Raw genomic sequence first — 19026 nt, forward strand, 5'->3', positions numbered from 1 at the left:
ACCCCAGTTGTTTGTGTATGTGTTTTTAGTTCTGGGTCCTTCCAGTTGTGGCATGTGGGCCGCCACCTCAGCATGGCCCAGTGAGCGGTGCCATGTCCCTGCCCAGGATCCGAACCAGCGAAACTCTGGGCCACTGAGGCCGAGAGCGCGACCTTAACCACTCGGCCATGGGGCTGGCCCCATGCCACCCCAGTCTTAATCCCAGTGGTGGAAGAAGGGTCTCAGAACTGTTTGTCCCAATTGGGCATTTAAGTTTAATAGTAACAGACAGGTTAAAGATAATGCATCGTAAAACCGTCAGAAGGAAAGGAGAATATTTTGTGGACCATTCGTTTTTGTGTGTGTGTGGCAGTTTTAAGTTATTAGTTTTTAAAATTGGTACTTTTTAAGGGAAACAACTTGACTGAAAATCTGTCACAGAATTTTGAGACCCATTAACACAAAGTTTAATGAGAAAAAAAAAAAAATCCCAGTCTATATCACCTAAGATCAACAGTGGTGACAGAACAGCTAAAAATAAAATGTACAAAATTTGTGCTGAGGAAAGGTGCTGAGGTTTGCATGGCTAGCCAGCCTTCATGAGTCTCTTTCCTTTTAAGGAATTACCTTTTCCCTTTTATGGGAAGAATTGGGTGGGAGGGTAATTCCTCTGTGGCCCCATGAATCAACAGGAGAACGGGCCGTGACCCACGCTGGGCCGACTGTAGAGTTTTCTCTGGAACCTGGATTCTGGAGCAAGTGGCCCTAGGACAAAGAAAACTGTCAGAGGCACTTATTGCAGCTCTAGCTGCAGGACAAGTGGCAACAATGGCAGCAGTGGTGGCGTCCTGACCAGGCGTGTCTCGCTCTGAGAGTCTCTGTTCTTTCAGCTTCTTGCTTTTGGGGGCCCATTGGTGCATCTTTGATTCTTGCTGGTTCCCAAACCTGGTCCTCCAGCTTTGCGTCCTCTTTAGTGAGCGCCTCCCCTCCCTCATTTCTTTCCAGTGAATTATCGTTTGTTTTGCCTCAGTTGGGCTCGTTTGTTTCCATTACTGGCAACAAGAGGGAACTAGCAAAGGAGATCGAGAAGTTGTTTGAGAACCAAGAAAAGGAGGTTTCCTGGAAGCCTGGGAAAAGACTGTGTTTCAAGAAGGAAGGACTGGTCAAGAATTTCAAACCTCAGGGCAAGGTCAGGCAAGAGACAAACTGAAAGGTGTTTCTTCAGTTTGCTAATTAAGAGTTCACTGTCTGGGAGGAGTGTGCCGGGCCGCAGGAGAGTGTGGAGAGCATGGCAGGGGGAGAAAAGGGGACACTGGACACGTGGAGACCACCCTTGGAGCAGGCTGGCTGCGTGGAGAGCCTGCACCCAGGACTCACGCGAGGTGCCCAGGACTGAGGGTGAGCTTTTCAGGAATGGAGAAACTGTAGAATGTTTTTGGGCTCAGAGGAAAGAGCCAGTAGAGGGGCAAGATAAAGACACAGACGAGGGGAAATTACTGGGCTTATAACTTTCGAGTGTTTTCTAAGTGCCAGACAAGATTCCTGAGGAGAGAGGGGATGGGTTCAGAGCACAGTCAGAGAGAGGAACTGGCCTGGGCCTGGAGGAGAGACGTCTCTCCATACGAGACAGAGAGGGAAGACATGGGGGAGATGACAGAGGTGAGGGAAGAGGAAAATGTGGAATTTGCATTGAGTGACCTGAATGTGGGGTATTCCATAGGCACTCAATAAATGTTTGCTTACTTCAGCTGAATGAACTATGGTGAGTGAGCCACAAAACGTCTGCCAGAGAGAAGGAGCCGGGCTGAGAAGGAGGTTGAAGGAGAGAAATGAGGTGGAAGAGTCAGGTGCGCACGCTGGAGGCCTGAGCAGGCCAGTCAGAAGCCCAAAGGGCAGAGAACTGGTGAGGAGATTGTCCTGCCCCGTTCTCAGAGGTGGGCATTCTATTATGTGAGCAACTTGTCTTTGGGGACCAGGGAGATATTGTCACTATCCATTGTCCCAAGATGCTGCCTGCAAGCGGGAGGCAGGAGACAATGCAGTTGAAGCTTTTTTAGTACCTATTGTATGCAAGGACCTAATACGGACACCAACTCTGAGATACCAGGAATGAAGCTGGAAACTGTCCACTTATTTGTTAATGTGTTCTGGTTTAAAAATTCAGCACTACATTCTGACCCTTAAAAACGGGGGCAAAGGTGTCAGTTATATTTTTCCACTGGTAGTTTAGTTTTTTTAAAATAAACTCTTAATTTGAAAATAATTTCAAATTTACATAAAAGTTGCAAAGATAGAGGGCTGCCATATACCCTTCACCCAGTTTCCCCTAAGGTTAACAGCTTACATTACCATGTACATTTGTCACAACTAAGAAATCAACATTGGTACATTACTGGTAAGTAAACTCCAGACTGTATTCTGATTCCACTAGTTTTTCCACTAAAGTCCGTTTTCTGTTTCAGGCTCAAACCCAGGATACCACGTTGCATTTAGTATTTAGCTGTTTTTAAAGAGTAGGAATTAACTTAGTAATATCCTCTTGTAGGAGTTTTGCAAGAAGAGTTTAAACTTTTCAAGCTAGTCAACTGAACCCTGATAGGCTTAAACTCTGATTGTATTTCTTTTATTACACTAATTTGCAAATCAAACACACACACACCCAGAAACCTGTAAGTTCTAACTACAATTTGTTGTTCATAATAGTTTAGGGACAGAAACCATAAATTATGTTTCTTATATTTGTATGTTGTAACAGCACAGTTGCCGTTCCATAAACTCTCCTTAGTACTGGAAATCAATCTGTTTGGAGGTAGCACAGTTGAGTCTGCTCCCAAACCCCTAGGGATCAGGACCGGGAGAAAGTTTTTCGTGTGTGGCCGCCCATGGTGAAGCTCAGCCTGAAAAGGCAGGCAGAAAAAGAGGTAATGCCATTTGTCCTGTTGGTAGTTCATGTTTCCTAAGGCTTTTTCTTTCAAAAGTCACTGTAATGCTCCTCTTTTGGGTCTGATCTCAGCTTTCACTTTCTAAGCTCTCAACTGCTGTTTCTAACAAGCGGAGATGCCTTTCCTAAGTTGTAACACAATCGTCCTCAAGGTCGCTGTCGAGAAGCGAAGTAACCACATTTTAAAATCTTCGTTAACCGTCGTCAGTGCTCATCCCTGCCCCTCTCTCTCCACCAAAATGATCTTCGTGCGACCCAGATGGGACTCGAACCCACAATCCCCAGCTCCGGAGGCTGATGCCTTATCCATTAGGCCACTGGGTCACCACAGGATCCGGGTTCTCACACCCTCTCCTTACGTGATGCCATCATCGCGCCCCGCCCCTCGCTCTGCGGTCTCGCGCGGGCGGTGTGTGGTTTGGGCGCCGCCCCTAGCCGTGCCAGCGCGCGCTTGCGCCCTCCTGCGCCCTCGGCTCGCGCGGCAGAGCGACCCCCGCGCCTGCGCACGGCCGTCCCCGCCCGCCGTTCCGGGACTGCGTGGCCGGCACGCGGCCGGTTCTGGGCGGACTGTTGTGTCTGGTGGGTTCTGTTCTCCGTGCGGGCTGCGCCTCAGGCGCACTTGGGCCCTTTAAACGATATTCCAGTGTCTGTTGTGCTAACGTTCTAGTTCTGTTTCTCTGAGTGGGCCCGGGCGTCTGTATTTTACAGAGTTCCCCATGACCTGCCTCTGCCGCCGGCGTAAGGAACCACTCGCAGAGCGTTGGGTCCTCCCGCACCTGCCCCCAACCCTCCCGAACCTTACAGGCCCCTCCTTCCCTTTCTTTCTTGCATGTATTCAACGTACATTAATTTGATAAGCTATTTTGTGCTGGGGACTGCTGGGGGATTCCAGGGTGAACAGGCTTTTCTTCAAATTTAACTTTCTCCCCCACGCTTCTACATCCCGTTTCGTCCCCGTCTCCTCTTTCCCCCCAGGTTAAAGGGAAAATGAATATAACAAGGTCTCTGAATACAAAATAATGCGGATTTTTGTTTGTCTTTATTCTAAAACTAGGTCTTGGGTAAATATTTAGAGACTCTGGTTCCATGCACAATCTCTGTATGCGTGTTGCATGTAAAGATGCTGCATTTGTGGCTTTTAAAAACACAGTATAGTTTTCTTCTTAGGTACATAATACCTGTTCATTGTAAAATTGTGTAAAATATGGGTAAACCAAACTAAGAACATTGAAATTGACCATAATTCTACCATTCGGAGTTAACCACTATTAACATTTTGGTGTGTATCTTTCGAATCTTACGTGTCAATGTGTCATATGTCACTTTTATTACCTGTGGACCCTGAGTCATCCAGGAAATGGTTTTCATGAAACCTAGGACATTACTCGTGAATAATAATTCACTAATCATTTAGCACTGTGGAGCAGAAGTGATGGTGGGTAAAACTGACACCTTAGTGATTCAAGGCAGTGGCATCAAACTAGTAATAGTGTATTCTTCACCTTTGTGCCCTGGCAGGGGGAGGGAAGGGAGCCAGCTTCACTTAAGGATGTCCTTGATGATGATATAAGAACTGTTAATTGTATTAAGTCTGGACTCTTGAGTACACATCTGTTTAATATTTTGTGTGACAAAATGGGAAGTATGCATAAATCACTTCTACCACATGTCAAAATACAATGGTTGTCTCTTGAGGAAAAACATTTGTGTGATGTTTGAGTTGCAGGCTAAACTAGCTGCTTTTTTGGTGGAACATAGTTTTTACTTGAAAGAATAACTGACAGGGACTGGCCTGGGGCTAGTGGTTAAGTTTGTGCACTCTGCTTTGCCGGCCAGAGTTCACAGCTTCAAATCCCGGGTGCAGACGTACACACCGCTCATCAAGCCATGCTGTGGCTGCATCCCACATAGGAGAACTAGAAGGACTTACAACTAGGGTCTACAACTATGTACTGGTACTTTGGGGAGGAAAAAAAAAGGAAGATTGGCAACAGATGTTAGCTCAGGGCCGATCTTCCTCACCAAAACAAAACAAAAAAAAGAAGAATGTTTACCTGTGGTTACCTAAGAGTCAAAAAGAAAAAGAACAAGAATGACTGACTGACAAACTATGATTATTCATACTTGGGCACACTTAGGTTTGCTTCTCGAGAGCAGCCCCATTCTCAGGCTCACATCATCGCAGCACACTGTGGAAGAGAGAGGATATCTCACTCTCAAAGCCCTCAGTAAACTTTTTTTTTTTTTTGTGGCGAGGAAGATTGGCCCCAAGCTAACGTTTCTTGCCAATCTTCCTCTTTTTGCTTGAAGAAGACTGTCACTGAGCTAACATCTGTACCAATTTCCTCTATTTTGTATGTGGGACGCCGCCACAGCCTGGCTTGATGAGTGGTGTGTAGGTCAACACCCAGGATTCGAATCTGTGAACTCTGGGCCACTGAAGTAGAGCATGTAAACTTAGCCATTAGGCTACTGGGCTGGCCCCTCAGTAAATATTTTATTGCACTGTGTCACAGCTTCATAACCAAACCAACAGCTCTGTGTCTGGGCAATGGAATGTACTGATTTGCCTAGGCCAGACAAGGCCCTCTCCTGAATCTTCATCCAAACTACAAAAGCTAAGAGTGGAGGATGTATGGTATCCATCCCGCCACCAACATTGTATCTTTCAAAGGCAACTTTCGCTTTTGACATTATACTTCTGTTTCAGGTTCTTTTTGGGTGCAAGTACAGAATAGTGGTTGAGAGTATGGATCCTGGAACCAGACAGCCTGGGTCTGAATCCTGTCTCTGCCATTTATTCACTGTGTGAACCTGGACAAGTTACTTAACCACTCATGATTCAATCTTCTCTTCTGTGAAATGGAAGAGATAATAGTATTACCTCACACAGCTGTGGAAGATTAAATGTATTAATATATGTAAAGCAGAACACTTCTGGGCACATAGTACTCAATATTTTCAAGCAAAAGAAAACCCAACTTGACTAGCGTAAACAACTAAGAAAGCATGTCGGATGACATAATCGCTAAGTCATATAATTGCAACCTTCAGAGATAGGGCATGCTGTCAATCAGAGCTTTCATGGTTTCTCTACCATCCTCCTATTCATATTTCTAGGACTCATATCCCTCAGTTCAGAAGAACAGAGCCTGCTTTCCTACCTCCAATCATTAAACAAAAGGCACAGGCTTCCCAACTGGATGAATTTAGGTCACATGCCTGCCCATTAACCATTCACAGTAGCCAAGAGAATGTCCTGCGGTGACTGGTTTAGGGGTGAATTACTTCCACATTTTTGCACTTAGGGGGCATAGGATTCTGCTGATTGGGTAGGTGGGAGCAGAATCGACCTCCTATGAACCCCTTACTGCTACACAATGAGTGAGGCTGGCATAAATGCCTGCAAGACTGGACAAAGCTCACGGTTGGAATTTATTTATAGTAAAAAATAAACCAATACTTTTCTAAAAATACCCTTTTCAGAATACAGAAAAACTGCAGAAAGAAAACAAAATGGCCCATAATCCAGATTCTCTGATAACCATCATTGATGCTTAAGGAATAGTACATGTCAAGAAAATGCAAACATTTTATTCAGAAGTGTATAATATACAGCATAGATCATTACTGGAACAATTGGCAAAACTTGAACATGGACTATATAATAAATAATAGCATTAGAGTTCAGTTGTCCTGAATTTGATGATTGTGGTGTGGTTATATAAGAGAATGTCCTTATTCTTAGAAAATACACGCAAAAATATTTAGGGGTAAAGAGAAATGATTTCTGAAATAGTTCAAAAAGTAATACGTAAAAGCCATGTATATACACACACACACACACACACACACACACACACACACACACAAGTACATGTGTATGTGTATATATACTGGAGAGAGAGAAAAAGTAAATGCGACAAAATGTTAACCTTTGGCAAATCTGTGTAAAGATCTGCAATTCTTCTGTATTGAAATTATTTAAAAATAAGAGTGTCTGGAGAAACAGGCATAATAAACCTTTTGTTACCATATTTGTGGCTTCTTTGCAGGCTTTTATGACCCAAGTTTTTAAAAAAGAGAGAAACTAAAAACTGCAACACAGATCTGCCTTACCCCTCCCCTCTATAGTGGCCAGAAAACCCTGCCAAGTTCCTTCTGTGTCCTATTAGGGAAAAAATGCATAGCAATATGTTTCTATATCAAGATTTTTAAAGAGAATGATTTTGGGAATCTGTGGTACTTGGTTAGGATCACCCAGGGAAACGACCAGCGACCTGACAAAGCATAAACCCTCAGCAGCAGCCCGAGGCTAGAACCAAGGCGGGGCTGGGAACCGGCCCTTCGCGCTGCATGCCGGGATCGGGAGTCTTTCCACTATGCACTGCAAGGCGCTCTGGGATTGCCCGGCAGCTCCCTCATCTCGCGATGTTATCTTCCCTTCTTCTAGGCCCTATGACCACCGCCCCCCCCAACGTGTTTTTCAAATCCACCAATGGACGCACAGCATAGGCTCGAACCAGCCAATCGGAATGCGGAGCCACCGGGAAATTTAAATCGCGCCGGCCGGCGGCACGAGCCACACCGTCTTCGGGCTGGACCGCGGTGGACGTTTTGAGGGCATCCGACCCGCAGCGTGTGCGTGCCGCGCCGACTCCTGTGGACTCCTGAGCCGGCTGTGTAGGTATGAACTCAGGCCGCAGTCTGGCCCGGGCGGTACGGCTGGCCCCAGGCTGCGCTGGGCTTGCGGGTGGCGGGAGGGGAGGCCCGGGGACACGCCCGGCCTGGCTTCGGCCTCCCTCGCTGGCGAGGCCTCGGGGGCGCCGTTGGTTGACGGGGCGGCTCTCTGGCGACGCGAGGGCTTGGGCGGTGGGGCGCCGAGGCTCTGCGAACCGCAGCGGGAACCTGTGGGCTTCGCGGCCCGGAGACTCGAGTGAGGCCCGAGGGCGAAAGTCCCGGGGGTGGGCCCGGCGCCTCCGGCCCCGCCGCCGCCGGTTCCCCGCGGCGTCTTCCCGGGTGAGTGGCCGGGGCAGGGAGCGGAGGTGGCGGCGGCAGTTGGAAGGAGCCTTTGGCACGTAGGCCCTGGGTGGGCTGTGTCACAGTTTCGTGAAAGAACAGAATGGATGGAAGGTAACAGACTGTAGGGAGGACTTGTCCTTGGGCCGCCTTCTGGACGTTGCTTTAAGTGTCCGAGGCTGAATGAAGCAGCGCTAGCGTCAGCCTCTTTGAGGTGCGTTCGCTCGAAATCCCCAGACCTGAAAACGTGCGCGGGGAGCTGGAGATGCGCACTGCGCCGCAGGTCTTCAATGTTGACAGGAGATGTTAGGGGAGACCCCATACTGTAACGATGAACCAAGTTTTTCTTTAATTTTCAAGTGAGAAATTTCAAGGAGAATGTACTTATTGGGGCCATTTAAAGACAATAGAGCTTCCAGGGGATTTGAATTTGTTGCCCCTGGGACGTAGATTTTAACTGTGAGCTGTCCCCCTACTTTGTCTCCGGTTAACTCTTTATGGGCTCCGCGCGGCCCTATGGGATAGTCGCTAAGGGCGTGTGGCTAGTCCGAGTGGACATGCGCACAAGATTTCGAAGAATTAGTATGGAAAGAGAATGTGAAATATCTCAGTGGTTTTTTAATATTATAACATGTGGAAATGAGAATATATTGGAAGTGTTGGATTAAGTAAAATATGTTATTAAAATTAATTCCACGTAATTCATTTTGCTTTTTAAAAAAATGTGGCTACTAGGAAATTTAAATTAGGCAGCTTGCATTATATTTCCGATGGACAGCACTGCTCCGGGAAGTCTCAGCCTCTTCAGAGGGGAGGGGACAAATGTCGGTTGGCCAGCACTGGTTCGTAGTGCTGAAAAAGGAAGTTTGTCCTCTCCTGAAGAATTGTGGATTCGATGTATGCTTGGTAATTCGATTGATGCTCTTAATGACAAGGCAAAATGATAAAAGGGAAATTTTTTCTCTTCCCCCATCTTGTAGCTTTCTCTCTTTGTCTCATAACCATGTCCTCCAACGAGAATGCCAATTCCCCGGCTGCCCGCCTTAACAGATTCAAGAACAAGGGGAAAGACAGCACAGTGAGTACCTTCTGTTGCTCTCCTATGATATTTTTTAAATGGGAAGATATTTGAGAACGGGTCAGAACTTTGGGGGAATTTGGAAAAAATGCCCTCACTTGACAACAAAACTGATGTAAGAGGTGACATGATAGGTTATCTTTTCTCAAGGAAATGAGGCGGCGCCGAATAGAAGTTAATGTGGAGCTGAGGAAAGCTAAGAAAGATGACCAGATGCTGAAAAGGAGAAATGTAAGCTCCTTTCCTGATGATGCTACTTCTCCGCTACAGGAAAACCGCAACAACCAGGTAAATATATTTTAGGTTGTGAATTATGGTAAACCCAAAAAATCAATATGCGGCTTTTCTTAGAAATTTAACATTCTGAGCTTTATGGTTTTAACTGTCAAATCTGAAGATCTTTTTTCTTTCCCAGTCAGTAATTCTGATGGGTTATATTCTTTCCTGCCCACCCTCCGTAATCGTTTGAAGCTGGTTCCGAGGTTGCCTTTAGCTCTGATCTCCCTTCCACTTTCCCTGTATTTCCAACTGTCAGCTTGGTAGCTTAACCTGGCCATTCCAGTGCTAACTGAAAATTAATGTCTCCAGAACCAACCAATTTCTGGCTTATTTCTACCTTTTTTGGTATTGTGTATTTTTTGTCATCACATTTGTTCAGATCTTTATCCTTCTGAAATATTTTCAGTAGTCTCCTAATTTATCTTTCCCTTCGTTCTGTGCCACATACTACTTACCTAAAAATTTTCCTAAAGTTCTGCTTTAGACATGTTTTTTCTCTGCTTAAAAGCTTATTTAAAAAAAAATTATTGTTATTTATTTATTTATATTTTTTATTATTTTTTAAAATTTATTTTTGAGGAGGATTAGCCCTGAGCTAATATCTGCTGCCAGTCCTCCTCTTTTTACTGAGGAAGACTGGCCCTGAGCTAACATCCGTGCCCATCTTCCTCTACTGTATATGTGGGATGCCTACCACAGCATGGCTTGCCAAGCAGTGGGTAGGTCTACCCCCGGGATCTGAACCGGTGAATTCCGGGCCGCTGAAGTGGAAGGTGTGAACTTAACTGCTGCGCCACCGGGCCCACCCTTGCTTAAACACTTGATGGTTTAAAATCCATATTCTTTGAAGGTTTTTTGTAAATTTGACATATCTTAGATTTTCAAATTTATCTCTCATCTTACAAAGATATTGTGCAGTTTCCTACTTTTTTTCACATTATGCTTTCCTTGAGTACTCTACATTTTATCAGTGTTCCCCGCCCCATGAATACTACCTATGTGCTATTTCCAGGGTATTATACTGAAATGCCATCTTCTCCTTGGTCACCCTAGCAGGAAAAATGCTCCCTTCTCAGAATTCCTGTAGCACTCGCGTTTTGCACCAAAGATGGAGAGAAAATGCTTGTATATCACAACATACATATATACACACACACACACGTGTGTGTGTGTGTGTATATATATGTAGGTATGCACCGTTTATTGTCTGGTTGTCAACTTGTCACATTTTCCTTGTTAAGTTGTAAGCTAGGGAAAAAGGGATACTGTCAATTTTTGAGTTAACTATAGCATTGCTTCTCAAACCTTTCTACCGGGATCACAACATAAAACGTATTTGCAGCACTATACCATGGAAATGCATAGATTACAAGGTTAGATGTGAAAATTTCCAGGACATTGCCTATTAACTCCACACCTTTTTCCCTAACTTGCATATATGAATGCAAGTGACTGAGACTAATGTAGGAATAACCTTTAAACTGCTCTAATTCATTTTTTTTTTAAGATTGGTACCTGAGCTAACATCTTTTGCCAATCTTCTTTTTTTTTTTTTTCTTTTTTTCTTCTTCTTATCCCCAAAGCCCCCCAGTACAAAGTTGTATATTATAGTTGTAGGTCCTTCTGGTTGTGCCATGTCCGTACCCAGGATCCAAACCAGAGAAACCCTGGGCTGCGGAAGCAGAGTGCACAAACTTTACCACTCGGCCTCAGAGCCAGCCCCTCTAATTCATTTTTTAAATTGTTTATAGCCACCTTAAAAAGTGGCAAAATTCCGGGAGACTCCATAACTTGAGACTTCAGTGAGTCGTGACACCAAGTTTGAGAACTGTTCTATATATAAAATAATATTTAATTAACAGGCAAAATTAAATATAGGGCTAAACTTTCAGTAGCTGATTATAAAACTAAAAAAAAAGTCTTCACAGGGCCAGCCTAGTGGTGTAGTGGTTAAGTTTGCACACTCCACTTTGGCGTCCCGGGGTTCGCTAGTTCAGACCTACACACCACTTAGCAAGTCATGCTGTAGCAGGCGTCCCACATATACAATAGAGGAAGATGGGCACAGATGTTAGCTCAGGGCCAGTCTTCCTCAGCAAAAAGAGGAGTGGCAGTGAATGTTAACTCAGGGCTAGTCTTCCTCAAAAAACAACAACAACAAAAAAAATGTCTTCACAATGGCAGATAGAAATTTTATTGATTGTATTTAATCTTAAAAATGATAATTTGCAAAATTCCACTGTTCTTGTAGGGCACTGTAAATTGGTCTGTTGAGGATATTGTCAAAGGCGTAAACAGCAACAATTTGGAAAGCCAGCTCCAAGCTACTCAAGCTGCTAGGTAAGTCTTGTCTGCTATAGATAGTATAGGTAACCTAAGAAATCAGCCTTTTTAGCTTTTTTGGTGGGAAAGAGACACAGATGGTGTGGGTAAAGTAAAGGTTAAGCCATCCGTAGGCCTGTTTTTATTAGAATCTTCCTTAGGTGAAACTAAAATTTTTAATAATCACCTAATATCCCACCCACCCCCAGTGATAACCGCCTTTAACCTTTTGGTGTATTTTTTAAGAAAATTACGAAGTTTTTGTCAAAGTGGCATTTCAAGTAAATGTCAGGGAAAAGAGGAATTATTTAGTAAGTGGGATTGGCATATCTGTTTAGAATGGTACGTCCATTTAGAAAATGAGTATATTTAGACTCTTGTCTCCTACCATACACAAATCTTTGTGACATCCATAACAGAAAGGATTAATAATTTCTGTAACTTGACAGTGTTCAGAAAAACAAATCCAAATGACAAATGATCATGGAAAAGATGTTTAACCTCATTAGTGGTCAGAGAAATGCAAGCTAACACAGAGTTACACTCTGTCAGATTGTCAGTTTTTAAAAGTGACAAGATCTAAAGCAGATTTCTGCAGATAAGCAGAGAGGAGGGTTCTGTATTACTGGGAGTATTTTGATTTTGGAAAAAAGGTAGTTAAAGGCACCACATATGGTAGCACCATGCAACCAGTCTGTTCAGTTCCTCTTAAATTCCCAGGATATCTCAGCATTTAGTGCTTTTCTATAAAAGATTTTCTAAAGTTCTAAACTCTTGAATTGGATTTTAAATTGGTTTTTACACAAACTTGTTCACCATTGTCAACTTTTGTTTCTCTTTTTGCTCACCCTTAGGAAACTGCTTTCTAGAGAAAAACAGCCCCCCATAGACAACATAATCCGGGCTGGTTTGATTCCAAAATTTGTGTCCTTCTTGGGCAGAACTGATTGTAGTCCCATTCAGTTTGAGTCTGCTTGGGCCCTCACTAACATCGCTTCCGGGACATCAGAACAGACCAAGGCTGTGGTAGAGGGAGGTGCTATCCCAGCATTCATTTCTCTGTTGGCATCTCCCCACGCCCACATCAGTGAACAAGCCGTATGGGCTCTAGGAAACATTGCAGGTACTTGCGTTTAAAATTCTTTGACTGAATGTCTCTCATGCTGAGGTTGGGAGGAGAGCTTTGTTGTAAATAATAGTGACGTTTGTGTCAGGTTTTCAACTTCCTTGCTTCCAGCTCTTATTAGGGGCAAAAGTGGCATCTAAGTAAATTAGGGAATTTCTGAGAGTGTTTGTTGTCTTTGCAATAAGGCGCTGGTGCACTCAATCACAAAACATTGGTGATGCTAGACAAGTAGATACAATTAGTTAACCATGCCTTTTTTTCAGGTGATGGTTCGGTTTTCCGAGACTTGGTGATCAAGTATGGTGCAGTTGACCCGCTGTTGGCTCTTCTTGCAGTTCCTGATATGTCATCTTTGGCAGTAAGTTACTGTCATAAGTCAAGTTACTCACTTGTTGATTCTAATTTTTTCCACCCCCTCAAAAAAACAGGCCTTCTCATTGCCTTTTTCTTTTCCCCCAGTGTGGTTACTTACGTAATCTTACCTGGACACTTTCAAACCTTTGTCGCAACAAGAATCCTGCACCCCCATTAGATGCTGTTGAGCAAATTCTTCCCACTTTAGTTCGTCTCCTGCATCATGATGATCCAGAAGTATTAGCAGATACCTGTTGGGCCATTTCCTACCTTACCGATGGTCCGAATGAACGGATTGAAATGGTCGTGAAAACAGGAGTGGTACCCCAACTTGTAAAGCTTCTAGGATCTACTGAATTGCCAATTGTGGTAAGTTGTTAACTTTCAAATGAAAATATAAAGTATAAGGAGCATCATCCATTGGTACTAATATTGACATATTGCCTATTTGAAGCCATAATGAGCCTCTTACTTGTCAAAACGCTTAGGGTATAGAGCTGAGCAATGCTGAAAAAAATAAAAGATAACCACCAGCATCAACATATTTTTTCGTTTTCAGACTCCTGCACTAAGAGCCATAGGAAATATCGTCACTGGGACAGACGAACAGACTCAGGTTGTAATAGATGCGGGAGCACTTGCCATCTTTCCCAGCCTGCTAACGAACCCCAAAACTAACATTCAGAAGGAAGCTACGTGGACAATGTCAAACATCACAGCTGGCCGCCAGGACCAGATACAGCAAGTTGTAAATCATGGATTAGTCCCATTCCTCGTTGGTGTTCTCTCTAAGGTAATGAAGTCTTAGGACTTAAGCAAAGCATTGTTACTAAGACTCTTAGTGTGCCAGTGTTGGGTTCTACTTACAGTCCTCTGCTAAATAATATCTAGTAACCTCTTTCACTTCAGGTTGGATGGAACCAGTTGGTAGTTTTAGTCACTGTCTTTCTAAAACAGTCTTGGAATCTTATTTTTATCGCTATTCTGAAATAAACGTGTTTCCTTATTCTTATTAGGCAGACTTTAAGACACAAAAGGAAGCTGTATGGGCTGTGACCAACTATACAAGTGGTGGAACAGTTGAACAGATTGTATACCTTGTTCATTGTGGCATAATAGAACCGTTGATGAACCTCTTAACTGCAAAAGACACCAAAATTATTCTGGTTATTCTGGATGCCATTTCAAATATCTTTCAGGTAAGTCTTAACAAGGTGGCATTTGTTTGAATTTGGGCTTGATGACAATTGGTTTACTATTTAGACTAGGAGGAGGGTAGCTCCATTTACTCAGTAGGCCACAGAATTAGAAAACCTGTTTATATGGGCCACACTCTTGATAAAAAATGTGACACGGGATTATAAGAGAGATAACAGCAATGACAAGTGCATGATATGACCTGAATTGAAGTCAAGTCCGTATGTGGACACTATACATACCTATTTATTTTGTCAAGAGTCTTTAATTCAATTTCATACTGGATTTTAGTGAGATTAAATTTGAATGACTTAGTTATCTAATTTTTTTCCTCCTGGTTCTGTTCCTAATTGATCCCAGCATGCTAGCATGTGGCACTTTGTCACAGTGATTGCTGGTAGGTAGGTCCTACTCAAGTGTTAAACTTCTAATTATGGAAATTTTTACATACAAAAGCTGAGTCTAGACTAATGGTCCCTGGTGTATCCATCATCCCACATAAATAACTTGTCAACATTTGGCGAATTTTCCTATTCCATCCACTTTACCTAAAAATTTTTTTTTGAAGCAAATAAGTTATTTTATCTGCAAATATTTATGTATCTCCTAAAAGTTGAGGACTTTTAAAAAATTCTAACCACAATATATGATTCTTAAATCTAATAATTTCTTATTGATATCAACAAATACTCTAGTCAGGAGTTTGTTTTACACACCATAGGCAGTCTTTGCCCTTAGACAGTGGTTCTCCACCTTGACTGCATAGACCTTTGGATTTTCTGGGGTGCTGTTACAAAACAGTAATTTCCTGTTCCCATCACAGACAAATCGAACCTAGATAAAGTGTCATTAAAGTTGCCCAGGTGATTTTGATGTACAAAAAAGGTTGAGAACCATTCTAAGATCTCTGGCTGAAAGCTGCAGAAGTAATTGCTAAGAACACACAGATCTGGTCAACTTGAGTTTTAAAAAAATGTGTAATGGAGATAAAACTGTCTCATAGGCTTGTTGAAAGAACTATCAATGAAGGAACTGTCTAGTGTTTATTTCTGTCTGATATATATTAATACTCAAACATTCAGAGTATAGGCCAGTAAACTTGGAATTTTTCTTAGGCTGCTGAGAAACTAGGTGAAACTGAGAAACTTAGTATAATGATTGAAGAATGTGGAGGTCTGGACAAAATTGAAGCTCTACAAAACCATGAAAATGAGTCTGTGTACAAAGCTTCGTTAAACTTGATTGAGAAGTATTTCTCTGTAGAGGTGAGTAACATGGTAATGTGAACAAGAATTTAGAAATACGCATTTAAGGTCAAGCCTGTAAGATTTTTTTTCCCCTCGTTCTTCTTCCTCCACTTTATATGTGGGACGCCCACCACAGCATGGCCCAACAAGGGGTGCCGTGGGATCCGAACTGGCAAACCCTGGGCCACTGAAGTGGAACGTGCACACGTAACCATTGTGCCACTGGGCCAGCCCCTCCCTCGTACTTTTTTACTGAGTCCTATACACTGATACAGCAAAATATCAGTGTAAATAGGATATAATGTACATATTTGCTCCTCTAATGTTTGGCTTGATTATAATACAGTCTGTTAATTTGAGACTTTTAAAAATCACCAATTTGCTTTCAAATGAATAGCCTAATAGCCTTAGGAATCTTAGAGTATCTTGAGAGTAAGTGTGTGTAGGAGTTGATGGAAGAGTGGGCCAACCCCACAACCATAGATTGGGTCTAATAAGCAGTTTTCTCCTTTCGTACTGAAAAGTGATAGGTGGAGAAGAAAATCTGTATTTTTCTGTTATTGTAGTAGCATTCCTTAACCCATTCAGAACCTTTCCCTCCCAGGCACTCATCAATTAATAAGTTTCAGTAGTCCTCCCTCCACTATTTCAAATACTGAAATATGATACAGGATTAAAGGTGAAATATGCAGATGAAGACCTTAAGAGTAAATACATTATGAGCATCATGCTAAGTGAAATAAGTCAGACAGAGAAAGACAAATACCGTATGATTTCTCTTATATGTGGAATCTAAAAAAAAATAAGCACAGATACAGAGAACAGATTGACAGATTCATGGTTGTCAGAGGTGTAGGGGATGGGAGGGTGGCGGTGGAAGAAATTGGTGAACTGTTTAACTTAAATAAATTGAGGGGAAAAAAGTAAATGCAGACTTCTAGGCAGGTTACTGCTTAGAATTGTGCCATATTTATGGGGTTATTTTGTTTTGTTTTTTAACACTTCCAGGAAGAGGAAGATCAAAATGTTGTGCCAGAAACTACCTCTGAAGGCTATACATTCCAAGTTCAGGATGGCCCTCCGGGGACCTTTGACTTTTAGACTGTACAGCTGAGGCAGAAAGTTGTTTGTTGTGTGCTGTGTTTGGTATAAGTTTGTCTTAACTGTTTCTCTACTAAGAACTCTTTTTAAATGTGGTTTGTTATTGTAGCACTTTTTACAACGAAACTATACTTGAACAGTTTCAAACTGTGTACATACTGTATGAAGCTTCTCCTCTCAATGGGTTTCTTATTTCTATGTGGAATTTCATATCTTGCAGTGTCCTGTAAATAAAGCTTAAATTCCACCCTTTTCTTTACTTTGTCATGCCTATGTGTTGCCCTCTAATTTGAAGCTCTTAGGTCGCAAATGAAGGACAACGTAACCAAACTGATGTGACTAACTGGAAGTATGATTTTGGTTGCAGTCATTTGATGTAAGGTTTGTGATGTCATCAAAGATATGAGGGTGATCATTTATCCTGCCTGCTTCTGAGTTCTGGCTTTGCTCTAGGCTGCTTCCCCTCTTGGTAATAATGGCTGTTGGTACTTTGAGATTTCATATCCACTGTGCACCAGCTACAAAAAATTCAGTTTTCACAGAAGCATGAATAAAATTTCCCCGAAGTCTTCAGCCAATGTCTCCTTAAAACTCACTGGCCAGGGAGATGGGATAAAAGTCTTAAATTTAATCAGGGATTGCTCTTGGAGCTACGAGTGGCATTCATTTCTCCCAAACTTCAAGGCTGAAGGTGTTTTTAAGGCTGCACCGTGGTATCACCTGGGAAGGTTTACCCAGAAGTTCTGTTTAATTGGTAAGGGGTGGGGTCCAAGGATTGTGTCGTCTTTTTAGTTGAATCCCCAGGTTGCTCCTGTGCAGTCTAGGTTGTGAAGGCCACCACGCTAACACAGTGCAACTCTAGCCCCTGCTGTGCTGTTAGCAGAATAAAAAATGGATTGTCTGCATGTGTGGGGTGGGTGGGGGTATTAACTACAGTGCCTGTAAATCTTAGGAAAAATGAAGTGGCTTCTTAAAAGTAGTGCTTTTGCTTCTTTTGATTAGTGGAAAAGTGATGAGCCAAGCCTCCACCACTGAAATCTGATGGATTTGCCTACCTTATTTCTCATTGAAGATTAAAAAGACTCTAGTGGTGGTGGTGGTGGGTATTTGGGTGAAAGACTAAAGTTAAAAATGATTCATGACCTTTAGGGGCTACTGTATTCAGTAAAATAAGAGTGTTTCAAGTCAATTGTGTAATGCAACACATTTCCGTTTACCTTCTCTCAATGGGCACAAATGTGAGGATATTCTTCCCCAAGTTTATCAACATGAGTTTTCCCTTTTGCAGATAACAGGATTTTAAAGTTCCCTTCATGAAATAAAATGTCTATTAGTGCTTATCTTGTTTTGGTGCAGAAATAAAGAACCCTTTGGCTAATGCTTATTTAAAGCACCTCTCACAGCCGAGTTCCTAACTTGGAACACTAAACCATGTTACGGGTGGTCCCTCTAAGCTTAGAGCATTTGTTTGGATCCCTGGTCATTTTGTCGACTTTCTGTACAGAGGCTTCCAAGGAAGGAGGGGGTGGGGGGAAGAGAAGTAATGAAATTGCTGCTCTGCAGGCTGCCCTCCCTACCTGCTTCTCGCTCCATACCTCTCTTTTCCTACCACTTCCCCAACATAAGTCTTCGTGGGTGCTGGATCCAAGTCTTTGAGAAAAGATAATGTGGGAGTAAACTTTTACACCCTCGGTTTTTCCTTTAAGGTAAGTGGAGCTTAATGGCTTTAGAGGGACTAGTGTAACGTACACTTGGATAAAAAGTAGAAGGTCTGGATTTATTAGAGTAGAGGCATGACTCAACAGTGAAGTAATGGTCCGGAGACAGTTGATTTCCAAAAGTACGTTTTCATATTTTAGATAAAATTCTTAGCATGCTAGTTTCCTTGGAGTTGTTAAGATCCATAGAGGCAATTGCATGTTTTTATTGAACTTAACTGGATAAAATTTATCTCTCTGAGAATGTTTTCATATTCAGCTTGATCTTACAAAGTCATGGTAAAACACTCCATTGCCACCAACTTTTCCCTCTTTCACAAATGTTAATGCCTAAATTGCTTTTATTAACACACTAAATGTTTTAGCTCTTAGCAGTTTTAAATCTCATTTAAGACTTTAATAAATTACTTATCTTTGCCTGTAACTCTCATTTTTGTAAAAGTTGTAGGAAAGTAAGGGTGGGAAGGTAACACTTAAATTTTCGTGGGACAAATATCAAAAACTGCTGATTTTGCTTGTTGCGAAGATTTTTAAAAAGTAATGCTATGGTTAAAAGATTAAACATCAGTGTTAAATATTTCACAAAGTATTTTTGTGTGTGTGTGTGTGAGGAAGATTGGCCTGAGCTAACATCTGTTGCCAATCTTCCTCTTTTTGCTTGAGGA

The 19026-nt window shown here is 42.5% G+C and overlaps 1 protein-coding gene and 1 non-coding gene across 2 annotated transcripts; one reads left to right on the forward strand and one right to left on the reverse strand.

Annotated features, from left to right (window-relative positions):
- Positions 1–3171: 3171 nt before the first annotated feature.
- Positions 3172–3244, reverse strand: TRNAR-CCG (transfer RNA arginine (anticodon CCG)). The gene has a single exon. It is a non-coding gene; the product is annotated as a tRNA-Arg (tRNA).
- Positions 3245–3335: 91 nt separating this feature from the next.
- On the forward strand, positions 3336–16898 carry KPNA2 (karyopherin subunit alpha 2). Its single transcript, XM_001500180.7, has 12 exons — positions 3336–3499; positions 7374–7607; positions 8920–9017; positions 9168–9305; positions 11548–11636; positions 12473–12741; positions 13008–13102; positions 13204–13467; positions 13658–13891; positions 14115–14297; positions 15411–15560; positions 16551–16898. The coding sequence occupies exons 3-12, from the start codon at positions 8943–8945 to the stop codon at positions 16641–16643; spliced, it is 1590 nt and encodes a 529-aa protein (XP_001500230.1). The 5' UTR covers positions 3336–3499; positions 7374–7607; positions 8920–8942; the 3' UTR covers positions 16644–16898.
- Positions 16899–19026: the final 2128 nt, after the last annotated feature.

Source organism: Equus caballus, chromosome 11, assembly GCF_041296265.1.
Source record: "Equus caballus isolate H_3958 breed thoroughbred chromosome 11, TB-T2T, whole genome shotgun sequence".
Taxonomy (NCBI): Eukaryota; Metazoa; Chordata; class Mammalia; order Perissodactyla; family Equidae; genus Equus; species Equus caballus.